The following is a 26,312-nucleotide window of genomic DNA, read 5'->3' on the forward strand; positions in this document are numbered from 1 at the left end:
TAATCATATTAGCCCACCATCAACTTCTTCGACATTTCACAAAAAAAAGTCATTTTGTTTCACAATCTAAAAAAAATTAACCATAGCAGCCTGGTTAAATATACAACTAAAGTCTTAAGTTACTATGAGTTTCATTTCAACATTAATAAATAAATAAAGGTATATTTTATTATAAATTATTTTGTATATAATCTTTTGTTTTATTTCGATCAAAGACCTTTTAGTTAAATGTATTACGGTAAATCGAAGCAATAAAGTTTTATTCTACTAACTTCACTAATTAAGTATAATTAAAATAATATAGAGATAATTGAAATTAAACCGATTAATTTTAATTTTATTGCATAGAAGTTATTACCTAATTAAAATTTTATTAAAGTGACTGCAATCTGTAGTAAAGTTTATTTCAAACTATTTAACATCATTACTTTATTGAAAATCAATTTCATTATATAATTCTTTTTTCAATTGTATACATTAATCTTAACTATATAAACGATGGAAACTTTGTTTGAGATTGGAGACTATTAAAAACTACAAAAGAATTGTCAAATTCGATTATTAAAAACAGAAATAAATAAATGTATAAATGATTGGAATGTAGGTTATTTAGCATAAATTAGCAATGATAATTAATTTATAAGATTTTTTAAATATAAATTTGAAATAAGTAATAAACAACATATTAAATTGGTCAAATAAATTAATGTGTATTTAATACAAAACATATTAACTTTCTAGTAGAATCAAAAGTAAATTATTTAAACTTCCAGTATACATTAAATTTGTCATTTATAATAATTAAAAATTTGTCAAATATAAATGATGGAAAATTTGATGACATCAAATATTATTAAAAACTACAAAAGATTGTTGCAAAAAAGTCAACTTCGGTTTTGTAAAAACAGAAATAAATAAATGTAAATATTATTATAAAAGTTTTTTCATTTTTCTTGGAAATCCAGTAAATAAAAAATATAATATTAATTTTTTTAATTGTCACGAAATTGTTGTTAAAGACTTTAGCATCATTACCTTATTTAACAATAAATTTCATTAGCTAATTATTTTTTCAATTTTATACATTATTCTTGACATTTATGTCTAATTAAAAATTGGTCAACTATAAAAGATGGAAATTTTTATTATTTATTTAGTTTATTAGTTTAATTTTTTAGTTTAGCCGGAAATAATTTAGAAAAATTGAAAATTCTTGACATTTATGTCTAATTAAAAATTGTTTAAATATAAAAGATGGAAAATTTATTGATATTGGAGACTATTAAAACGGTCAATATTCGGTTCTCAAAAACATAAATAAATAAATATATAAATGATTGAAGGTATCATTAAAATTAAAGATGATGAATATTTAGCATAAATAAGTAATTATAGTGAATATCTAAGATTTTTTAAATACAAATTTGAAATAAGTAATAAACAACATATTAAATCGGTCAAATAAATTAATGTGTATTTAATACAAAACTTATTAACTTTCGAGTATAATCAAAAGTAAATTATTAAAATTTTTAGTATGCATTAAATTTGTCATTTTTTCAATTAAAAAACTGGTCAAATATAAAACAAGGAAAATTTGTTGATATTGAAGACTATTAAAACCTACAAAAGATTGTAACAAGAGTGGTCAATTTTGGTTTTTAAAAACAGAAATAAAAAAATGTAAATATTATCATAAAAAACTTTCCATTTTATCATAAGTTTACTAACTAAACAATATAATATTAAATTTTTTTAATTATCACAAAATTATTTTCAAGACTTTAGCTTCCTTACTTTATTTAACAATAAATTTCATTAGATAATTCTTTGTTTAATTTTATACATTAATCTTAACATTTATGCCTATTAAAAATTGGTCTGATATAAAAATGAAAACTTTTTATTTTCTATTTAGTTTATTAGTTTAGTTTTTAAATTGGCCGGAATAATTTAAACGAATTGGTAGTTCTTGACTTTTATGCATAATTAAAAATTGGTCAAATATAAAAGATGTAAAGTTTATTGAGATTGGAAAATTTAAAACCAAAAAAAAAGTGATCAAATTCGGTTCTTAAAAACAGAAATAAATTAATGTATAAATAATTAGAATGTATCATTAAAATTAAAGATGATGAATATTTAAAAATAAATAGGAAACTATAGTAAATATCTAAGATTTTTTAAATATAAATTTGAAATACGTAATACACCACATATTAATTTGGTCAAATAATATTGATGTTTTTAATGCAAAACTTATTAACTTTCGACTATAATCAAAAGTAAATTCAAATTAAGTTTGTCATTTATGTTAATTAAAATTTGTTTAAATATAAAAGATGAAAAATTTGTTTAGATTGAATATTACTAAAAACTAAAAAGATTGTTGCAATAGAGGTAAATGTTGAATTTTAAAAACATAAATAAATAATAATAAATATTATTACAAAAAACGTTCCATTTTTTTGGAAGTTCAATAACTAATTATTAAGACTTTCAAGATACGATTCAAAAATTTTAATACGTAAAAAATAAAGATTGTTATTCATATAAAAATGAATTAATTTACATGAATTGTCTAAGCTATATAAAATAAAAATGATAGAATACTAATAACTAAAATATATTCGCAATGATCAAAACAAACATAGTCAACCCACTCTCCATCAAATAATTTTAGATTAATTAGAAAATGGTCAAATATTAAAATTGAATACGTTAATGATATGAATAATATCAATACATCAAAACTTTCCAAAAACAATAGTGAAAATCTGTTTATAAAATGACTATTAAATATGTTATCAACATAAATAAAAAATAATGGGTATTAAATAAAAACATAAGCACATAAATGTGTATTATTTTAAAATATAAAGTTCGATAATATTGGAAAGTATAAAAATTTGTTAAATTTCGTTGACATTGGTGATTTAATTGCCTATGATATTAAATTAAAAATAAAAATATGGAAACATATTAAATAGAATTTGACCAATAATGATAACCATATAAATATATTAAAACGTTTTTGAAAATTATTCAAAATCATGGAAATTTATTAAATAGACTTTGACCAACAACAATATAAGATTAATTATATAAAACTCAATTAAATTACATGAATTGTGAAATATACAAAAATACATGAATAATAAAAATATATACATCTAATCTTGTACAAAAAGTAAGACATTTTTATAACAAATACTCCATCCATGACATTAGCATTTCTAGTTGGGAGTCATAAGCTGAAATGATAAAATTAAATAAATGTTTAATAATATATTATTCTAACTAAACAGAACTTTGGTTATTAACCGGAATAATCATAATTAAATACAATAACAATTAATGTAAAATAATAGTAAAAATTACCAATTATGGAATATTTGAATTATGTGAACAAATGTAAAATTGTTGTTATAATGTATAGCCGGAATAATTACCAATAGCCGGAAAAATTGATATTGCAATGACTATAACCTGAATAATTAACAATAACAAAAATAATTTAATTCCAAATGGATGTAACGGAAATAATAAAAATAATAAAACCAATAATTGAAATGGCAAAGAAATGAATGAACATTGAAATAATGAATAATATGAGAATCGCGAATTATAGTATTTTCCATAATACCTTACCGGAAACCCGTAATAGTTCAGCATCTCCATTAAATCTTTGATTTCGATATAGAACCTAAAGAGGTTATAAGAAAATTATATAATAATTAAAATCAATACAAACAAAAAAGGGAAAAGAAAAAGAATTGTTAATGAAATATTGAATAATATGAGAATCAGCCATTAAAATATCAAATAAAACCTTGCCGGAAAATAATTAATCTCCCTTACCGGAATTGGTTCAACATGGTGATGTATTTTAGCTCCATTTTCCTAGTGGTTAAAAAATAAAAATAAACAAAAAGTTCATTTTTGAACAATAAGAATTTTAAGCTAATAAATACATCACAAAATGGGAGGATATAAAAACAACAAAAATTAAAAACCTTAAAAAGAAAGATAATCGTTTTATCTAAAGAAGTTTTGATAGTGTAAGAATGAGCGTATGGATGTTAAGTATTTATACACGAATTTCTTATTGTAATTACAAAGAATAAATTAAGGAAAGTCAGTTAACTTAAAATAAGGACGAAAATTAGGGAATTAGGATTAATGAATTTTTAAAATTTGAATGTAATGTTCATAAATTAGGGAATAAGGATGAAAAACCGTAATGTAATGTTCATAAAATAAATCTATACTATATTTAAATATAGATTATACTTAAACAGGGAATTAAACTTACTAATGTAGAAATATACATTAAATTTATATATTTACAATAAAATAAAATTATGTATTTCAATGCCATCAAATATAATAATTCATCAAATATAATAGGTTATATCTAAAATATAAAATTACGGTATATATTTATATACTGAATCCCCTGATTGAAAATTATAAAATTATTGAAAATAATATAATTATAATCAACATTTAAATAATTCAAAACTTCATATAAGGTGTGAAAAAATAAGTTACTAATATGGTTTTGATTTATTAACATTAAAAGATTTTAAATAGAATTGAACTGTAATTATCAATTAGAATAATATGAATTAGAATTTGAATATTTAAAAGTCAAATCAAAACCATATATTTAAATCAATATTTACTTAATTTAGAAGCATTCAATGGGTCAACATCGGTATTTATAGTAAACACTTAAAGCACACATTAAGGATGCTTAATCAAATATTCAAATTATTATTCAAATAATATACAACCTTTAATTAAAAAATAGAATTTCCGTAAATAAATAATTCCTTAATCAAAAGGGTGATTAATTCATAATTTACATAAATCGGAATCAACGTAGAATATATACTCAAATGTGTCAAAATTGTATTTCTCAAATGCTAAATCTATATGAATATATAAAAAAACATATATCAATTACATCAATTAAATTTTATAATACATATATCAACAAAATTTAAATTTAAAATCAACCTAATATATTTAAATGATTAACTGCTAAATTTAGATTAAGTAAATGGGTCAAAATCCATATTTATAGTAAGCCTTATGAATGATTAGTCAAATACTTAATCAAATAATAATTAATAATTAATTAGAATATACAAATTCCATAATTAAAAATGTACTTTTATTAGGTTGTTAAAAGGTTTTAAATTTTAATTTTCAGAATCATATATATGAAGAAATTGAGATTTGTGGATGGTTCTTACTATTTTATTCCTAAAAGGTTTGCCTAATAGTTATAAGTAAAATGTTATATGTATATGGAATAATATGGATGAAATATCAAAAAAAATATCAAAAGTATCTATTATCTAAAATACATTAAAAATTATTTGTTAATGTCACATTACTGTTTTATTTTCAGGTAATAGAGAGATGCTAAACTAATTTAGTAATGATAATTTTGAAAATATAATTAATTGCGTAGATATTCCCATAAATAAATATAATTAGCATAAGTCAAATTATTAAATTAAATGTCAAACTGTAACATCCCGAAATTTCCAAAATGATATTATTTATATTACTTAATAATAGAGGGAAAGTTTACTCGGATTATCGGGAAATAAATAAATAGAGTAGGAGTTAGTATGGGTCGGGCTAGTGTTGGGTAATGGATATGGGTTATGGACTTGGGTTATGAAAGAAGAAAGGAGAGTCCATGGGCTTAACCCCAGATCCCTAAATATAAATACCATTAACCACCATTTAATCCTCATTCTCACCTATTCCATACACACACACACCCAAAACACACACGACCCGAACCAAGATCCGAAGGCGAAAACCCGAGCTTGTTGGTGCTGGAACGTCGTGACGGACCAAAACAACATCAAGGCTTAACCGTGTTCGTAGTTCGACTCGTTCAAGGTACGTTTATAGTTAGAAATCGTTCGTATAGGTTTGGTTTGATTTGAGAAATGATAGATCTGAGTTTGTATGGTAAAAACGAATCCAACAAAGCTAATCTTACTGAAAATGGTTATGATTTGATGGGTTAATCGATTGATAAAAAGAACCCGTAACCTATATGCCTAAATCGCACCCTTTAAACATCGATGTTAGGTCGATTTGATGGTTGGGGTTTGTAGGCGCTGGTCAGACGATCCCGTGGGTACCTAAATCGAGTTATTTGGTTAAGAAACGAAGGTGATTAAGGGATTTAAGAACGAACAGTAGCTGCAGACGACAACTTCGCCTGCAAGCTAAGTTCGCCTGATGACAACTTCGCCTGCAAGCCAAGTTCGCCTGATGACAACTTCGCCTAAAGCCAAGTTCGTCTGATGACAACTTCGCCTAAAGCCAAGTTCGCCTGATGACAACTTCGCCTAAAGCCAAGTTCGCCTGATGACAACTTCGCCTAAAGCCAAGTTCGCCTGATGACAACTTCGCCTAAAGCTAAGTTCGCCTAAGGTTTAACTTCGCCTAAAGCTAAGTTCGCCTAAGGTTTAACTTCGCCTAAAGTCAAGTTCAATTAGAGAATAGATTAAAACAATAAGTAAAAGTAAGCTAATACTAGGCCACCAGATTAGATCAGGCGAGTATTGATACGTGTAACTTATACAGTCAGCCGAGCTCAGTTAAAGAAGGGATTTACAACTATCGAAAGAAGAAGCAAAGTTCAGGTGAGTTTCTAGCCCCATTTTCTTGTTATGTTTTCGGGGCTGTGTGCATACTCGATGTGAAGTGTGAATACACTTACCTTAAGTGGTAAGTGTATGCTATAGATGTTATACGAGGTAGCTATTATATAATACTTGTTGGTGCGTGAACGATCTTCGGATATTGCACGCATCGCCAGGGATAGTAAATTTCCAAGTGGTTGATAGGGTGTATGAATGTTATGATGTGACTTGTTTATTACGTAAATAATGTGCTGATAGGAAGTGGGTTATAGACAAGTAGAAGTATAGTGTGATAGAAGTGGATAGGGGTCTAGTAATAGAGTTAGGGGCATAACGTGAGCACGTGGTAGAGTGAGACTATGCGTGTCTTCGTTATTAAAGTGGCATAAAGTGGCACAAGTGGCATAAAGTGGCACAAGTGGCATAAAGTGGCATAAGTGGCATTAATGGTTAAGCTGTAGGGGTAATTAATTGGCTAAGCTGTAGGGGTAATTAAGTGGTTGAGAAGTAGTGGGTTAGACAGTGGGTTAAGTGTCTTCGGACACGTATATGATGCATGTAGTGGTTGTATGATAAGTTGCTTGATTAACTAGAACTCACTCAGCGTAGCTGACTGTTAGTATGCACGCAGGTGAGTAGAATGAGACAGCTAGCTTGAGCGGGCACATGGTGGGCGAATAGGAGACTGGCATCTGAAGACTCAAGATGTTTTAATGTAATTGACGTTTATTTTGAAAGACAAGAATGTTTAATTAAGGCAAGTTTTGGATTGTTGTAACGTTTCATGAAAGTTTTTATATTCCGCGAAAGTTTTAATGAACTCTGATTTGTAAGAACTGTGTTTATGAGTAAATCCGACGCTAAAGTAAGGCTACCGGGTTCGGGGCCTTACACAAACATAATAATTGAAGACATTTATTGTATCTAATTTAATTATATTATTGATTTATTTTATTAAGATGATAAATGGAGAAGCTATTGATATACATGGAAACTCTAATGAACAACCAATAGGATGGGGGGATTTTGACATAAAGCCTATTGCTTTAATAGTATAGTTAGATACTTATATGCTCAAACTTATGAATTGCTCACCAACCTTTGTGTTGACAAAATTTATTTTATGAAATGTTACAGGTTTGACTTTTGTTGACTTGAGTGCTTGACGGAAAACGTTACCAAGACTATTAGGGTATTAGTAAAATGAACAATATGATTGCTATTTGTTTATATGAACGAGATGTGTTGTTATTGATTTGTTGAAATAAAATGAGTTTAATAAATATTGTCACTTTAATTAGTGTCTTGTGTATTTGTCCAATCACGTTGCACCCCGGCATGTTCCGCCTTTGGTCGGTGTGTGACAGGCAGCGCCTTTGGTAGAGAGGTCTAGGGGCGGCAGCCCCTAGCAGGATCCAAGGGGCAGAGCCCCTAGCTAGGGTCGAGCTGTCAGGTCAGCTGGGAAATTTCTATTTCCATTAACAGTCCTTAACAAAAATTACATTAAAAACCAATTTTTTTATTAATTACTTTACATAATTCGCTAACCCATTCGTTATGACGAATGATTCCGTTCGTTATAACGAATTGCTTGATCTGAGCCTTAACGATACGAATGAGTGCATAACGAGTGACTAAAGCTATTCGTGATTTCTTTGAGACGAATGGGAGGTTCATTCGTTACAAGAACATGCAAGTGTATCACTAGCGAATGGCTTGATTCGTTGTCTTAACATGGCGAATGGTGGATAACAAATGACGAATGCCATTCGTTAACTATGTAAGACAAATGAGAGGTTCATGTAACACCGTGAAAATTTCGAGTTCAAAATACTAAGTTTCCTAAGTCAAGGGACCAAAATTGTCAAATTCCAAACCTTAGGGTTTAAAAAGAACATTCTAGTTTCCTAACCAATCGCGATACGCGATGAATCAGTAGAGAAACCCATTGTCTGACACACAGAACGCGTGGCATGCCACGTGTCCACACGTGGCATAACGCCCGCCACGTGTCACCACGTGGCAGCACCTTCGCCACGTGGCACAACGCTTGCCACGTCTCGCCACGTGGCAGGTCTACTTGGTGACTGGCCAATCCTACATCGCGATACGCAATGGGCTTAGCCAAAGGGCCATCGCATATGGCGATGGGCCTCCTGATTTTGCCTATAAATAGCGGCCATGGGATCTTTCACTCATCACACCAAATCAGCTTTGCTCTCTCTCACTAAAACATCTCTCTAGCCTCGAATATTGTACCTCAAAGTTCGTGCAAACCCTCGATCCATACCTCGATTTCCGTGCTCGTTTCCTCGATAATCGTGCCATAATACCGACGACGTTCCAACGAGGAAGGTGTTGCTATCCCGACATTCCAATGAATCATCTCGTGAAGCGTGCCAAAGTTGGAGAAATAGTTGTACCTCGTTATTCGTGCAAAGGAAAAGGTGTCGAGAAGAAGAGTTTGAACAAGAAGATAAAGAAGGTGAAGCGGCATCAAATAGCTGCTCTATTGTGTAGGGTTTTCATAAACCAACAAAGGTATGCATGATGGCAAATAAAATAATAATAAAATAAAAGCTTAAAACCCTAAGTCGAGATTATACTCGATACCTCGATAAATAAAAGAAAATATAACAAAGAAAAAAAAAAGAAAATATGAATAAATACATATATACATATATGTGTGATTATAATTCTTTGTTATAGAATATTATATAAGTAATAATAACTATTCTAAATAATAAAGAAAAGAAAAGGTATACGTATCTTAAAAAAGAAAAAACGTAGGGTTTAATAAAATAAGTATAACTATAGGTTATCCTATAAGAGAAAGAAAGAAGATATTTTTTAAGTAAAGGTTTAAAAAGAAAGAAAATACTTTTTAACTAAAGGTTTTAAAGTAAAGAATAAATAATCGAGGTGACGATTATAAATACTAAAGGTCTTAAGCCGGATGTTATATCCGACTAACAAAAGGTTATCCTCGTACTATATGTGCAAGATAGCAACGGAAAAGACCCTCGGACGGTGTTTGAAGCCGATCCAAATTCAAAAAGGTGAATACGCCCCAAACTTTATAAGCATGTTTTAAAACAAGTCAATGAGTTAAATGAAAAGGTTTTACATGAGACTACGTGTCTCTAAAACGTTATAAACAAGAGTATAAGCCTAGCCCTTAGGCTGTAGTATACATTTGTCTGGATCCTTACATATGTAGTAAAATGCGGTGGGCACATCGCACCACACTTGGTTATAGTGACGCTCACCTGCAGGGAGTAATGACCATGTGTATACATACGGGTACTTAACTAAGTCGAACGCTGCGGTGTTTGCTGAGGTATTTAGTGTAGAGACTCGAGTTTATAATTGTGTTATTTTTAACTTGATTATTCCTAAGCCAATATGGGCCGAGACTTACGTGGTCTCGATGGGTGATTAAGTAAAAGAAAAATGTTCTTGCGTCAACATATTCACCAGCCTTCGTTGCTGACGTATTTTTTTACATTTTGCAGGTAACCAAGATTAAAGCTTGAAGAACGAAGGGCTTAAGATATCCGATGGCTCGGATCTTTTTGTTAAATTTAAATACTAATGAATGGTGGTTTTGTGAATAAAACAAGTAATCTTAAACGAATACTTTTGTTCTGTCTTTTGTATAATTTAAATATTATATTTTAAATCCACATGTTTCAAAAGACTTCTGCTTAAACACGTAACTCTGATTTATTTACAAATGTGATACCAATTGTTGGTCATACGCCCATGCCTTAGATGGGGGTGTGATAGTTCATTCGTTATCAAAGACACGCGAATGAATCCTATTCGTTATGACTGTTTAACAAATGACCAGCGATTTGTTTAACATAACGAATGAGCATCGGTTCTTATCCAATCTTTGACTCAGATGTCAAAGTCAAAACTGTAACACCCCGGCTAAAGTGGAAACGCCTGAGTGTGACGTACAGATTGCCCAAAACACATGTGACACTATTAAGTGACAATATTATCATTAATTAATTTAAGCATCAAGTACACAAAGTTGCAACAAGAAATACAAGGGAAATACAAGAACAATTAACACTTGTCCATTTATTAACATAACCTAAGTTCTAGTGTCTTCGTCATGGCAACATGCTCTACATAAGGTACCAGTAGCATATATATATAATAAAGGTCAACTATATGAATAGTTGGTGAGTTCACACAAATTTTGATATAAGTACATAAAAATCTACAATTCCATAACAAGTGTAAATGAGCAAGTAAGGTCCTTTCCAGTTGGGATTGTGCACCAATGTACTCGGATAATAGCGCAAGTAAGTGTCTTTTCCGTTGGTAACAACCAACGTACTAGGATCGGGGGTCCCTATTCCACTCAAAACATCGAGGTCTTGAGTGCATAGGGGAGCGTATGATCATACTTAATGAGGAAACCATGAGCACGTAATCTTTGAGCAAGCAAGCAAATAAACACACAAGTCTATGTAACAAATTGTAGTTTGTAAATAATGAATAAACGAAATCGTAATGTTGATAGGATATATATGCTACCCCCAAAATATGTGAAAGCGTTAAAAAGGGGGTGTGAGAAACTCACCTTGAAATTGAAGACAAACTTGAAATAAAATCGAAAGTGCGTAATTGAAACCGAAGCAATTGAACGTCACGAACTAGAATTAAAAGTACAAAATCAATATTAACTAACGACTTATAAAAAGTAGATAAATCGGGTTGTCGGGGATTAGAGATGTTAAATGTATATTTTATTATGGAGTTGGATGTTATAATATTTATTGTAAAGCTTCAACGAATTTTAAATGAATTATTAATTTAATATTACCTTAAATTACTATATTAATATAAAGTTTGGATATTTTAATATAACGAGATTTTTAGCGTTAACGGTATACTTTATTTTTGAATAAACATTTGTCGGTTTAGGATTTATATAAATTACAACGTTATATATATTATTTATATAATTATTCTACGAGTTTTAACTAGCGGTTCGGTTTGTAAAAGTTGGTTCTTGAACGAAATTGCTAAACGGAAATTAAAACATCTTTTATTTAACTATAAAAGTAATTTTATTTATTTTGTATGATTTATAAATATATATTTAGTTTAATATAACTAGTAAAATAGTTTAAAATAATATATATAAAAAGACCTGCTGTGACCCGGGTTCGAACCCGGGTCTCCACGTCCATACCAAAAATAAACAACCACTGGACCAAACCATTTTTGTTGTAAACAGATTGAAATAATAATTATAAACATCAGTTCAACTTCATCTTCTTCACAGAAAAACCCTAGGTTTTCAATTCTCCAAAATCGTTCCATGTTTGTTAAATTAGAGTTAGGGGTTTTGTTTGTCGGGTTAAAAAGAATCAAAACCATGTAACAAATACCTTAGATGGTGCCGGAATGTGGGTGAACAATGAGTTGGCCGGAACCGGTATTATAAGAACAAATTGGTGATAATAACGAGTTTGTTTGTGTGATTTTATGTCTGTAGCACGTTTATAAGAAGATTTGGATGCTATTTATAGCCTCAATTGATCCGTTGGGTGTTAAATTCGTGTTATTGATATTGTGATTATAATCCGACGGTTTTGGAGTTGAAATCCGAACGTTGGGTTGTTAATACACTTAATAAGACTTGATTAGGTATTAAGGTGATGGAGAAACGAGTTTATATCATTAAAATTGGGTTAATATGGCGTTTTGAAGTGGTTTTTAAGATCGTCGGAAAAATACTGTCGTCGCCGGAGCTCCCCTCGCCGGAAAAACGTGAAAGGAAGGGGTGGGGGCGGCTAGGGTGTTTTTTTATAATAATATTATATTATAATTTAAATTCCAATTTACACTTTAAGCCCATATACTTTGTAACCATTATAAATTTGATTTTAAGCTTTATTAACACTTGAACCTTGAACTTTATAGATATAGTTAACTAAGGTAAAACTTGTTATATTTTTAATATCCTTAGATTGTTTACGTTTTATATCCTTATAGATTTAAACTTCGATTATTTTATCGACTTTTATAGCTCGGAGATTCGTTAACGAACGAATAACTGTAAACCATCGTAACTAACATTAAATGATAAATGCCATAAAACGAATTTATTGAAACGACACAACGGGTCAGTTTAACGAATACAAATACGAATACAAATAAAAATTGACAAATGTCGCAAGTAACAAATGTTACAAAAACTTATATGAACACTAAACAGTCAAACTGAACGGGATTTGCGATTAAACCCCAAATCACGATGAAACACCATGAAATTGGTATCATTAGTCTCGTAATTGCAGTGCCTATGAACCATAATCAACCAATCATCTAAATATTGCGTTTTAAATGGTGCGATTGATATATATATGTATATGTATATATGTATATATATGCATGTATATATATACATACGGCTCATGTTTAACAATTAACCTATCAGATGTTAACGAATTTCACCGAGAATCATTGCGTTTGATTAGTCTCTATCATTTGTGTAGATTTAGGAGTCCTAAACGAGCCGAACAAGTGTTTCGTTATTAAACGTACCTTTAAACGAATTGATTTACGAAAACGATCAAGTCTTGATGTAGGTCACGAGATTCTAGCACTAACGGGCTCGGGTCTTTTCCTTCAGATCTCGGTTCAGGATATAGAAGGTGTTTGCGTGTGTTTTTGAGTGTATTATGGTGACTAAGGATAATAATGAGGGTTTTAGGGTTTAAGGAGGTTTAAAGGGTTTATATACCCTAAAGCCCATGAACCTAAGGCCCATCACCATCTATTATCCCATCTTTTAAGGTCCAAGTCCACACAATAATATTTATTTAACCTTTACTGAATATAAACACACCCGTAAGTAAACGGAATTTCTTTTATTTAATATTATTAAAAGCAGGATGTTACAAACCATATATAAATGATGATGTATCCATGAAACTAAAAATATATTTATACACATAAAATATCATACATTTTAATCAATTAATAGGATGTCATTTGAGAGCACATGCTCATGATTATACAAAAATCATTATTAAATACCAAAACCAGATTAGCTGAACTTTGATTAGATAACCATCTTTAGAATCTTTATAATTTGAAATTGATTAATCATGATAAATTTGTTGTCATTAATATTTTGTGTGTGACAAATTTTTAATTGATTTTATAATTTACAATTAACAATTGTATAATCAAAAAACATATAAAACAAAAGTTAATATATAACAAAATGACTTGTTTCATTTCATATGAATGTAATTGCCAGAAAAATGGCAAAGACATACTAACCTTAAATCATGGTCAAATAACAATACCCGTGAATTCGGGTCAAATGCATGAGAAACTCCATTTAAAAATCAAGCAAATCTGATAACTCCAAAAAAAGAAGAATGACCATATCACGACACACATGATTTTTATGGTTTCATTTATATATATTATAGATAGATTTTTCAGAGTTTTAAAAGTTTTAGTTTCAATCATAAGACCTAACCATAGTTTAAAACGGATTCATGAACCGAACCACGGTCAACACATCAATGGTTCGGATAAAAAAAATAATAAAAAAAAGACATTATCAACATACATAACACGAGACACGTGTACGGCAGGATACATTCATCCAACCGACCCTCAATTGTTCGGCCAATATTAGGGTTTCCAAAACTTTCCCTTGGTCATTCACAGATCTACAATCTGCATCATCATCAATTAGGCTTTCAAAATCATCTTCAATCATCAGCCTTCTATAGATCAATTATCAATCAGGTTCGATTATGGAGATGGAACGTGTTACGGAGTTTCCGATTACTCAATTGGATCTCAGGCCGCGAAAACGACAGCGTTTGGGCTGGGACGTTGCTCCTCTCACCCCCAAGGTATACATCTCGTTTATTTTATATATTATGTATGTTTATAATGATCGGTGATTTTATGGTTTTGGTATAGAGAAGAATAGTAGGTGTGATTTGTTTAGTCTAATTTTTTTACGATTTGTTTCAGATGAATCCAGATCTATGCAATTAGATCTAGTATGTTGTTATATATACTTATTTATATATTTATTTATTTATTATTATGCTTGGTGAATTAGGGTTTAGATAGATTATGCAGTTATGTGTTATCTGTTTTGTTTTGTTTAACCTCTAAAGTGCGTTTAAATTTCTATATGCGAGTTTGTTGTTGAAAGTTATTTTATGGTTGAGTTAATAGTGATGAGTGATCATCTATAAGGTCGGTAACAAATGAAGGACACACATGCAAGATAAAAACTCTTTACTTTGGGGCGTTAGGTCGGTTGTGGTGCTGTGTAAGGCTCTAAAGTTTGATTGTATTTCTTGGGAATGAATAATAACATGTTAACATAAGCATGCTGTTTTTCATATTTCGTATATACAATTTAAACTTAGGGGTGTTAACAAATCATATACAAAGTGCTACAACTTGCTGAACATTTGAAGGTAAAATTTTTAAAACTGAGATGTGCGTTTTTTGTTTGCCGTCGATCTTGTTGGTGATTCCTCATCATACGAAAGTAAAGTTTAAAGAAACTATTTGTTAAATTAATGAATGTGTTGAGGTTTCTCGAACGATGCGTACACGTGTTAGTGAATTAATAATTTGTAAGTGATTGTTTTGCATATTAAAAGAAACATAATTGGCTGAATATCGAAAGGAAACATGATTGGGTGAATATCGAAAGGAAACATGATTGGGTGAATGTGTGTAGGCTCAGCTAGGATTGTTTTGTGGACAAGAGATTGGAAACGTGACCAGCCTGGCACTTTCGGGTGCTCCAACTGACCATAACAGTTCATCTGTCCTTAAACGTGTGGCTCGAAATGTTTCTCCACCATGGCGCCAAGATGATAAAGATGGACACTATGTTTTTGCAGTCGGGGATAATCTAACTACCCGATGTAAATACCTTTCACTACATTATTATCATGAATATTAATCTTTTCATGTGTTTTATACTTTAGATATGGTTCAATAAGTAAGAAACACAGTTTATTTGTGTTATTAATTTTTTATTCAAAGTATACTTTGTTACATTATTTTATCTGTCATTATTCCATGTTTTGGTCTCTTATATTCCCTTTTGTTTTGTCATATCTTGCAGATAAGATTCATGGAAAAATGGGCGAAGGTGAGTTTGATTTATTAACAAATTGGAGATAGTATTGATAATGTATTGAGTTTGTTTCATTGATATATTTTTTAATTCAGGTACGTTTGGTCAAGTATTGGAATGTTGGGACAAAGAAAGAAAAGAGATGGTGGCAATAAAAATCGTTCGTGGTATAAAGAAATATCGTGAGGCTGCTATGATAGAGATTGATATGTTGCAACAACTTGGTAAACATGACAAAGGTGGCAACCGGTGAGTGAACATTGACCAACATTGTTGACTTTATTTTTGTGCAATGTTAGATTGATTTGCATAATGGTTGTGTTTGGTTTTGTGTTGTTAAATTGGTTTATTCCTTGCAGTTGTGTGCAATTAAGGAACTGGTTTGACTATCGTAACCATATCTGTATTGTAAGTAAACAATATGATGATTAATATGGTGGAATTGTTCCTCCAATTGACCTAAGGTTTTTAGGGTTAAGATTTTGGGTGTATTCGAATGGTCTTAACAGGTTTTTGAGAAGCTTGGACCAAGCTTGTATGATTTTCTACGCAAAAACAATTATAGCTCATTCCCAATTGACCTAGTTCGGGAGTTTGGTCGACAACTTTTGGAATGTATTGCATGTGTGTAGTAATCACTTATAGCTAGTCCTTTTCATATATATGATGCATCATTTTAAAAATAACTAATAAGTTGAACCTTTTTGGCGTCTAATGAATGAATTGATTGACCGGTATCGTATGTGTTGCAGTTATGCATGACTTGCAGTTAATACACACTGATTTAAAGCCTGAGAATGTACTTCTAGTCTCTCCAGAGTACATAAAAGTGCCTGATTACAAAGTATAATTACTGGGCTGCTCATGCCATTGTGGCATTGATGTTGGTTTGTGATGATGTTTTTAATAATTAATGCTGTTTTTTTGTTTTGTTTCAGAGTTCATCAAGGTCACCAAAGGATAATTTTTATTCCAAAAGGGTTCCAAAATCAAGTGCTATTAAGGTGATTGACTTTGGTAGTACAACATATGACCGTCAGGATCAGAACTACATAGTATCTACCCGTCACTATCGTGCACCTGAGGTTATATTAGGTAAAATGTTGTTAATGACGCTCACATCTTTTTTTTTCTTTTTAAGTTCTGTATTTTGTATAACTTCAGTTTCTCACAGGACTTGGATGGAGCTACCCATGTGATATCTGGAGTGTTGGCTGTATCCTAGTTGAACTTTGCACAGTAAGTTCGAACACCAGCCATTGTTTTGTTGATCTAAATTTGAACTTATTTTAAATTATGTTTTTAACTGCTGTTTGTAACAGGGTGAAGCTTTGTTCCAAACCCATGAAAACTTGGAACACCTTGCAATGATGGAGAGAGTTTTTGGTCCGATGCCCATGCACATGTTGAAGAAACTAGAGTAAGTTTATTTATTTTAGTCGATCCTTTTCTACATAATTTGGAGGTGCCTTACACGCCATGTAAATATTTTGACAGCCGACATGCTGAGAAGTATGTAAGAAAGGGTAGATTGGACTGGCCTGATGGTGCTACTTCAAGAGAAAGTATAAAAGCTGTGATGAAGCTACCTCGACTTCAGGTTTCACTTTGAAAAGAATCCTTTTTATACTTTATTCTTTTAGTTGCATGCCTTGTCATTGTATAGTGTACTAAATATTCTTCTATTATGTTATGCAGAACTTGATAATGCAACATGTAGACCATTCTGCTGGGGACTTGATTCATTTGTTGCAAGGGCTTTTAAGGTATGATCCGTCTGACAGGCTAACAGCACGGGCTGCACTAAGACATCCTTTCTTCACTAGGGATCATCTTAGACGGTTTTAGTCTGTGTAAGGTGAACTTTGGTCAGTTCAAAATATGAGAGAATGAGATAGCGTGTGCTGACTTGGCGGGCTCTTTGACTGTACAGAATTTAAGACCCTAAATAAGGGGTTGCTATGTTTTCCCCTAACAGCAGGGTATAAACCGACAATAGCACATCTGATTGACTTGTATTATACTCAGTTTGTTTTAGTTTGTACTTTGTAGAGAGACCTCTTTGAGTAGATGACATTGTGGTATTTGGTGTTTTTTAAAGTTTTAAATATAATTACTATTTCAAAGCTTTTGAACGGGATGATCTGTTTTTGGTGCCTCTCTGTTTCTTTTAAATAAATTTTTACCTTGTTTACTTTTGCACTAAAATCTTGAGAACCTTCACTGTCTTGCGAGTAGAGACTATCACTCGAGAGTAGACGTGCACAAAAAAACCGGTTCCGGAACCTAACTGGTGGAACCGAACCGGAACCGGTTCCAGTTCCAACCCGGTTGGTACAATACCCGGTTTGGGTATTTTTGTACCCGAAAATCGTACCCGGTTCTCATATTTGTATGTTAGTATCAGTTCCAACCCGGTTCCTACCCGGTTCTTAATTGTAACCGGTTTGGTTCGTACCCGGAAAAACCGGTTCCGGCGGGTTTTTTTTGAAGAGTCAAACAAAAGTCAAAGTAGCCGTTGGAACCGGTTCCAACGGTAATATAGCCGTTGGAACCGGTTTTTTAGCCACCAATTAGTCGTTGGAACCGGTTCCAACGGTAATATAGCCGTTGGAACCGGTTTTTGAGAGACAATAGATCCGGTTCCAACGGTAATATAGCCATTGGAACCGGTTTTTGATGCCCAAACCTATATATAACTTGTTTTCCACCACTAATTTCACCACCAAACTCAAAAACAAACTAAAATACTACTCCTTTAGCAAACCCGTTCCGTTACCCGACCATCCAACTAAATATTATTATGGCACCCATCAAAAAAACTAACAAGAAGGCTAAGAAGAGTGTTTTTGTTGCCCCCGTTCCTGTTACGGAGGACCAAAGGGTTGTTACGGTAGTCAACCATAACCGCAACCAAGACATATGGGAGAATTGAGATTTGATTGTGGATGACGAAGGTTATCAAAAGGCTCGTTGCAAACTATGTGGTTCAATATTAAAGCACGATTCCAACTCTACTTTGAGAAAGCACATCGAGAAGCCATATTGCAAGGCGTTGAAAGGGATTGGCGCGACCGATCAAATTGACTTGGGTAAAGATGGTACACTATTTCGTTACAACACGACTCAAGTTCAAGATAGAATGGCAAAGTTCGTTATTCAACGAGGTTTGCCGTTTAACCACTTTGATGACCCGGAGTTGACGTCGTTGATTCGCGAAACTCTACAACCGAGATACACACATGTAAGTCGTACTACCTTAAGACGTCATTGTATCAGGTTGTGGGAGTGTGCTAAAAAAGAGTTAATCGAGTCTTTTCATTCTTTAGAAGCCATGGTTAGTTTAACTACCGATATTTGGTCGGCACCACACGGGTTGCCCGAATCATACATATGTGTCACCGCTCATTGAGTTGATCCGGTGACATGGCAATTGATGAAACGCACCATCGCTTTTGAAAACTTCCCGTTCCCACATACCGCCGAAAAATTGTTTGAATTACTTGATGAAGTTATAACGACTTACAACTTGAGAAATAAAATATTTTCGATTTCGTTTGACAACGCTTCAAACAATACTAAGGCGGCTGAAAAATTTATCATTAAATATTCACCACCTTGTTTCAGGGATTTTTTTCATGTCCGATGTGTTGCACATATCATCAACTTGGTTGTTCAAATAGGTCTTGACAATGAAAACATTTGTGATGATTTAAAATACTTTAGACTTATGTTACAAGATGTCTTCAAAAGTGGTAAAAGAAAACATCTTGAATATAAGAACTATTGCAAGTCGGTTGAAAGAAAGTATTTGGGGCCGAATTGGGACGTTCCAACCCGTTGGAACTCAACTTGTCATATGTTAAAGTGTGCTTTTGCCCAACGCCAAACTTTACAAGCTTTTCATAACAATCTTGTTGAAGAACGCGAGGCCGATATGTTTCCGGAAAGTGTTTGGGTCCAAGTCGGTTATTTGTTGGAGTATCTTGACGTGTTCAAAAAGTCAACAACAAAATTATCGGGAGTCTATTACCCTACTAGTTGTTGGGTTTTGCAAGAATTGTACTATATGTCTTGTGTTTTTAAAAGCTTTGCGGAGAAGAACAAACTCTTCGAAAATATTGTTGCGGTGATGAAAGAAAAGTTCATAAAATATTTTGAAAACATACCGCCGGTCTTTACCTGTGCCGCCGCATTAAACCCCTATTGGAATGTTAATGGGGTTGAAACAACGATTGAGGAAATATTCGACAACTTAGGTATGCACGAGATTGACCCGAAGTTGTCAACGGAAGCGAAGGACAAGTTCAACAAAAACCTTCAAGACCTTTATGACCATTATTTTCAAATGTATGGTCCAAGCACGAAATCTTCTTTTGTGAAAAAAACAACTAGTAGGCCGTGCAATGACCCACTTACAAACTTGATGAATGAGATTCGTGAATCGGCATCTAAGAGGCAAAGAGGAAACACACCAAGTAGCGAACTTGGTCGATATAGTGGAGCAAACTATGTTGAGGGCGCAACGGTCGACGAAATTCGCAATATTGATTTGTTGGCTTGGTGGAAAGGTAAACAAAACGAATTTCACATTCTATCCGCCATGGCTCGTGATTTGCTTGCTGTACAAGCCTCAACGGTTGCTTCCGAATCGGTTTTTTCTCTTAGTAGGAGGGTGTTATCTATGCGAAGAACAAAACTAACTCCCGAGTCTCTAGAGGTTTGCATTTGCCTAAAGGACCATTTGGATGCGGTGGATCGTGTACAACACAAGGCGAACTTTGAAGACGAAATACCAATAGAGCGTCATATTCATGATGAGGAGGCGGAGGACGGGGTTTCTTCCGATAACGAAGACGAGGGTGAAGACGAGAATGAAGACGAAGAAGAGTTGTAATTATTTGTTTTGGTAAAATTATTTGTAACTTGTTCAACTAATATTTAGTTTTAATTTGTTTTATTATAATTACTTTTGTTACTCATGATTAATTTTTGTTACTTTTTTAATAACGACGAACATTTTATTTATTTAAAAAATAACTATTACAAACATTATTAAAACATAAACGATACTAAACATAACAACTAAAACATAAAAAACAAAGTCCGTCGTTTTAATCTGGGAATACTTATTTTTGGGTTGTAGAGCCGGACGACTCTCCCACTTCCGTTTTTTTAGCATCCAAACTTCTTTTCTCTCGACAATACTTATTCGTATGTTTTCGTAATGTCGAGTTGGACCCTGCTTTAAGAAACTTCGAGCAATATTTGCAACGTGCCAACTCATGTGAGTCGGTCATGAGACACAAATCATAATGAACCCAAACATCGGGGCATCTTGTTGTTTCGATCACCATAACAACGTCATCATTAGTTGCCATTTGTTGTCGGTTTAAGGTTAATTGTGGTTTGGAGTGTGTTTTATAGTTTTGGAAGTGGTTTAACAAGTAAACAAACAAACCTTGCTATTTAGAGTAAAAAAATAACCTATTTATAGTTAAAAAACCGGTTCCAACGGTCAAAAACGGCTATATGGCCTTTGGAACCGGTTCCTAACGGCTATAATATTTAAATTTCAAAAAAAACCGGTGGAACCGGTTTTTACGTAAAAACCGGTTCCGGTTCATACCCTACCCGGTTCTTAAAAGTTAGTATATCTGGGCATCGGTTCGGGTCGGGAACCGAACCGGTTCTTGATTGGAACCGGTGCCATTTTACAACCCGGTGTGAAAAACCGGTTTCGAACCGGTTCGGGTTTTCCAGTTGAACCCGATTTGTGCACCTCTACTCGAGAGTGGGTGTTGTTTGAGGAAAGCCTATTGTATGCTATTCAATCGAGTTTGGCCATAGACGATTGAGAAAACAAGAAATAACACTTCAAAATTTCATGTGTAAGAATCAAGAAAACGAAAAAGTAAGCCAACTATCGTGTCAGGCAGCCGCATAACACGTTTCAAAATGGCATTACTTCACACTAGCGACAAAGCAGTATTCTGTATTTGAAAACCCGTGGTGGTTAAATGCAATAAGGCGTTTACCCTACAAACGATAAGGCGGCGTAGTGATGTCTGAGGTGAAGAACGATCACAAAGGAAAGAACAGGCAATCCATAGAAGGGCGTGAGGTGTTTTATGAGATGGAGTAGGAAGAGAGGTTTTGAGTTTATCGGTTTTTGTTCGAAAAAATCTGGGAGATGTTTTATGAGATGGAGTAGGAAGAGGTTTTGAGTTTATCGGTTTTTGTTCGAAAAAATCTGTTGTGACGCTTCGAGTGCTGTTAACGTCACTAAAACAAAAAAATCTATTTAGAATAAAAATACCATATATCTTATCCCAAAAAAGAATGTCTATATTCCAAAACCCAAAACCATTTGGAATAACACTAGCATAGACATGACCGATAAAAATGTCTAAATTTCAAAACCCGAATCCGTATAGGATAACAATAATTACATGAATGACAAAAATGTCTCAATTCAAAAACTCATATCGAATTTGTATTTGGTATACGCGTATGCGATTAGTGGAGAATTTCCAAAGTAAAATTCGCCCAAGAATTAACCCAACAAAAGTGTAGGGCCACTTGAATAAGGTTAGGTTCACGGCCTTTTCGGATCCGTGGTTGGTTACTTGATTGAACATGTCATGGATTCTTGCTTATCCGTCCCTTCATATAAACCAATAACCAACTTTCTTTGCCCACAAATAGACTAAAATCTTAAAGTACCCACCCAAACTTCAATATGCAAAAAGAGGATACATATTATCCATCCACAATTTTCTTTCTTATCAACATTATTTATCACCTTTTTTTTAGATACAATAATCGTGTTTACAAGTAATAATATATATATAAATAAATAAGTTATGTTGATTATATAATGAATTGTAACTAGAAATAGGTGAAAAACCTTTTATACATAACATATTATTTTAGCTGATATATAATGCATTTATAGAATTGCTTAGACTATATGTAGTGAGAGAGGACGAGAGCATAAAAGACACGTCATGTCACACTTTAACACTCCAAACACCACCAAACCCATGTTTGCCAAGCTTTTAATGAGATGTAAGAGGTGGGTCCATCCCCAATCATATATTTTTATTTTATTTTTTATTTTTTTCTTTTAATTTAATTGTTAGTTAAAACCTAATACTACTACATAAAAGTAAAGTAATTAGTTAAGTTTCACTAATGACAACACATTATATCAAATTCTTTCCAACTCTTACTAAATGCCAAATACTACAACATATCCAACGTACCATACTAATTAAGGAAAGATATTTATTAATGTTATCCCAAGATATTTAATTAAGAACTGATATTTTTTCGCGGCTAATCGGGTGTAGGACAACTACAAGTCTTATTATTCTGGTTATTATTCCAACCCTGTCTTATTTGAACCTCTCACCAACACAACACATCCATCATTCAACCGTTGGCAATGGACTCTGCAACATTCTCCATCACCAGCTGTAACTGTTCTCCTTGCTTCAACAACAAACTTTCATTTACAAACCCTAACCACACCACCAAACTCCATCTTCAGTATTTTACTTCATTCAAAACCGTCAAGTCTGGTGTTATTAATCGAAACCCTTGGTCCACGGTTTCATGCTCAGCTGTAACTATTATTCCGTCTATCACATCGGACGGCCAGTTATCTGCTCAATCAAAGCTTCAACGGCTAGCATCAGAATTTGAATCCATTTCAGAGGCGATTGATCGCGTTAAGCGGCTGTTACACTACGCGAGTCTTCTACCGGAGTTTGATGACTCGATTAAAGTTTCAAAGAATCGAGTGATGGGATGCACCACGCAGGTGTGGCTGGATGTGAGAATAGATGATGATGGTGTTGTTAGGTTTTTGGCTGATAGTGATTCAGAGATTACGAGAGGTTTTTGCTCGTGTTTGGTTTCGGTTTTGGACGGAGCGAAGCCGGAGGAAGTATTAGGATTGAAAACAGAGGATTTGGGGGGTTTGAATGTTGTTGCTGGTTTGAATGGAGTGAAGGCTGATTCTAGAGTTAATACTTGGCATAATGTGTTGGTTAGTATGCAGAAGAGGACCAAGGCGCTTGTGGCCGAGCGAGAGGGGAGGTCGGTTGGGGAGGCGTTTCCGTCCATGGTGATCACCAAAGAAGGTATTGGCGCCAAAGGGAGTTTTGCCGAGGCGCAGGTTAGTGTTTGTTTAATATTATTTGTACTATAAAAAGGAAAAATTACATTGATTTTGAATTTATGAAGTCATAAGTTTAAGCTTAGCTTTTGCATGATTGCAGGCAAGGTTTTTGTTCCCTGATGATGCAAAGGTACAAGAGCTTGCTAATTTATTGAACGAAAGGCAAGTAGGCATTGTTGCACATTTTTACATGGATCCGGAGGTGCAAGGCGTTCTAACTTCTGCACAGAAACTTTGGCCTCATATTCATATATCCGATTCGTTAGTTATGGCAGACAAAGCTGTTAGCATGGCAAAAGCAGGATGCAAATTCATAGCTGTTTTAGGTGTAGATTTCATGTCAGAAAACGTTCGTGCCATTCTTGATCAAGCTGGTTTTCCAGAGGTAATATTATATTTGGATTTATGTGATGAGTTAACTTTTTTAAAATAAAATTTTATTCTTTTGCATTTATGTTCTTTGTGACTTACATAAGTGTATTGCAGGTTGGTGTGTACAGGATGTCGGATGAACAAATCGGCTGCTCATTGGCTGATGCTGCATCTAGCCCTGCATACACGAGTTATCTCTCGGAAGCTTCTAATTCATCTCCTTCTTTGCATGTTGTCTATATTAACACTTCTCTGGAAACCAAAGCTCACGCGCATGAACTTGTGCCTACGATCACATGTACATCTTCTAATGTTGTACAAACCATCTTACAGGTTCCTTTTCATTCTCATTTATGTACCAATTATTCACTTTATTATCTTTTTCATTTGAGTAATTGTTCTGTTTTGTTTATCAGGCATTTGCTGAAGTACCAAACTTGAATGTATGGTACGGGCCGGATTCATACATGGGTGCAAATATTATTGAGTTATTTCAGCAGATGACATTCATGACAGATGAACAAATAGCCAAGATCCATCCGGAACATACAAGAAACTCAATCAACTCATTGTTATCTCGGCTGCATTATTTTCAGGTAATTCAGTTAATTCAGTGACAACTTTCTGTGAAGTTATTGTTTCTTACAATGAATTGTTTTGTGTCAGAATGGAACATGCATTGTTCATCATCTCTTCGGGCATGAAGTGGTGGAAAAAATTAAGGACATGTATTGTGATGCATTTCTCACTGCTCATTTTGAGGTACCTGGTGAAATGTTCTCTTTAGCAATGGAAGCTAAAAGAAGAGGAATGGGGGTGGTGGGGTCCACCCAAAACATACTAGATTTTATAAAAAGTAGGGTTCAAGAGGCACTCGATAGAGACATTGATGATCATCTTCAGTTTGTGTTAGGAACAGAATCAGGAATGGTGACATCCATCGTTGCAAATGTCCGACAGTTATTATGTTCTTCAGTTAGCACAGGGAAAGTTAGTGTTGAGATAGTTTTTCCAGTTTCATCAGATTCAGTTACCACAGTTTCACAAAAGTCAAGTGCGGGCCTACAATCTGGTGATGGTTTGAATGTTTCTGTAATACCTGGTGTGGCAAGTGGTGAAGGGTGTTCTCTCCATGGTGGCTGTGCATCTTGTCCATATATGAAGGTATAAACAATTTATAGTAAAGATCTAATTTTTTTGAATGAAACTGTTTAATCATAAGTTAATGTTTGTATTGACTTGTTAACTAGATGAACTCGCTTACTTCGCTTTTCAAAGTGTTGACTAGCCTACCGCATGGTAAAGATAGTCTTGCACAGTATGAAGCTGGGCGGTTTAGTTTGCTTACACCAAAGGGGAAGTTAATTGCAGATGTAGGTTGTGAGCCGATCTTGCATATGAGACATTATCAGGTCAGGTTTGATAATATGAAAATTATAAGGAAAAAAATAAGGAAACATGTGTGCTATTGTTATTTACGTGTATTTAATTATTTGTCAGGCAACAAAGAAACTGCCAGAGAAGCTAATTTATCAGATCCTCGGTGCTGGTAACAATGGAAGTGCCCCATAGCGTTTTATATAATCCATCTGTTGTAAAGATGGCAATTGGTTAGAGATAATGTATTCAAATAAGGTCGTCCGACTATTAAAGCTACTCTATAGATCACACAAGTATACGTCTTCCTTCGATTTAAAGAAATAAAAATAAATAAACTGCATTACAAACAAGCATCTTTTAGTTATAAAACCGATGATTCCTTTTTTCTGTATTAGGTATGCAGAAAATGATCTCATTTCTGTTACCTTGCTTTTCTCTTCTCCATGTAAAAGAAACCAGCCAATGAGAACTATGGAGCAGATGCAATATCAAGTGACATGTGATTGAACAAGTTGGTAGATTTGTG

General features: G+C 33.0%; 2 protein-coding genes across 3 annotated transcripts; both read left to right on the top strand.

Moving 5' to 3' along the window:
- Nucleotides 1–14,396: 14,396 nt before the first annotated feature.
- Nucleotides 14,397–17,975, top strand: LOC143559221 (serine/threonine-protein kinase AFC2-like). 2 transcript variants are annotated; one of them, XM_077047870.1, is made up of 12 exons: nucleotides 14,397–14,590; nucleotides 15,442–15,631; nucleotides 15,835–15,861; nucleotides 15,942–16,095; nucleotides 16,206–16,254; nucleotides 16,356–16,470; nucleotides 16,599–16,690; nucleotides 16,785–16,941; nucleotides 17,021–17,085; nucleotides 17,169–17,266; nucleotides 17,344–17,446; nucleotides 17,545–17,975. In XM_077047870.1, the coding sequence occupies exons 1-12, from the start codon at nucleotides 14,489–14,491 to the stop codon at nucleotides 17,692–17,694; spliced, it is 1,302 nt and encodes a 433-aa protein (XP_076903985.1). In that variant the 5' UTR covers nucleotides 14,397–14,488; the 3' UTR covers nucleotides 17,695–17,975. The 2 variants fall into 2 exon arrangements, with proteins under 2 accessions (XP_076903985.1, XP_076903986.1); XM_077047871.1 differs by lacking the exons at nucleotides 14,397–14,590; nucleotides 16,206–16,254; nucleotides 16,356–16,470 and having other exon boundaries at nucleotides 15,473–15,631.
- Nucleotides 17,976–23,275: 5,300 nt separating this feature from the next.
- LOC143559222 (quinolinate synthase, chloroplastic-like) lies at nucleotides 23,276–26,153 on the top strand. The gene is made up of 7 exons (XM_077047872.1): nucleotides 23,276–24,031; nucleotides 24,135–24,419; nucleotides 24,521–24,739; nucleotides 24,823–25,002; nucleotides 25,073–25,570; nucleotides 25,657–25,818; nucleotides 25,907–26,153. The coding sequence occupies exons 1-7, from the start codon at nucleotides 23,297–23,299 to the stop codon at nucleotides 25,976–25,978; spliced, it is 2,151 nt and encodes a 716-aa protein (XP_076903987.1). The 5' UTR covers nucleotides 23,276–23,296; the 3' UTR covers nucleotides 25,979–26,153.
- Nucleotides 26,154–26,312: the final 159 nt, after the last annotated feature.

Source organism: Bidens hawaiensis, unplaced genomic scaffold (assembly GCF_021521415.1).
Source record: "Bidens hawaiensis isolate Kalapana, Puna unplaced genomic scaffold, B.hawaiensis_p1.1 tig00019791_1, whole genome shotgun sequence".
Classification (NCBI taxonomy): Eukaryota; Viridiplantae; Streptophyta; class Magnoliopsida; order Asterales; family Asteraceae; genus Bidens; species Bidens hawaiensis.

Coding starts and splice junctions, on each gene's coding strand:
- LOC143559221 (XM_077047870.1), top strand. CDS start 14,489: ATGGAGATGGAACGTGTTACGGAGTTTCCGATTACTCAATTGGATCTC. Junction 14,591..15,441: donor TTGCTCCTCTCACCCCCAAG/GTATACATCTCG, acceptor GAATGTGTGTAG/GCTCAGCTAGGATTGTTTTG. Junction 16,471..16,598: donor ACTTTTGGAATGTATTGCAT/GTGTGTAGTAAT, acceptor TATGTGTTGCAG/TTATGCATGACTTGCAGTTA.
- LOC143559222 (XM_077047872.1), top strand. CDS start 23,297: ATGGACTCTGCAACATTCTCCATCACCAGCTGTAACTGTTCTCCTTGC. Junction 24,420..24,520: donor ATCAAGCTGGTTTTCCAGAG/GTAATATTATAT, acceptor AGTGTATTGCAG/GTTGGTGTGTACAGGATGTC. Junction 25,819..25,906: donor TGCATATGAGACATTATCAG/GTCAGGTTTGAT, acceptor ATTATTTGTCAG/GCAACAAAGAAACTGCCAGA.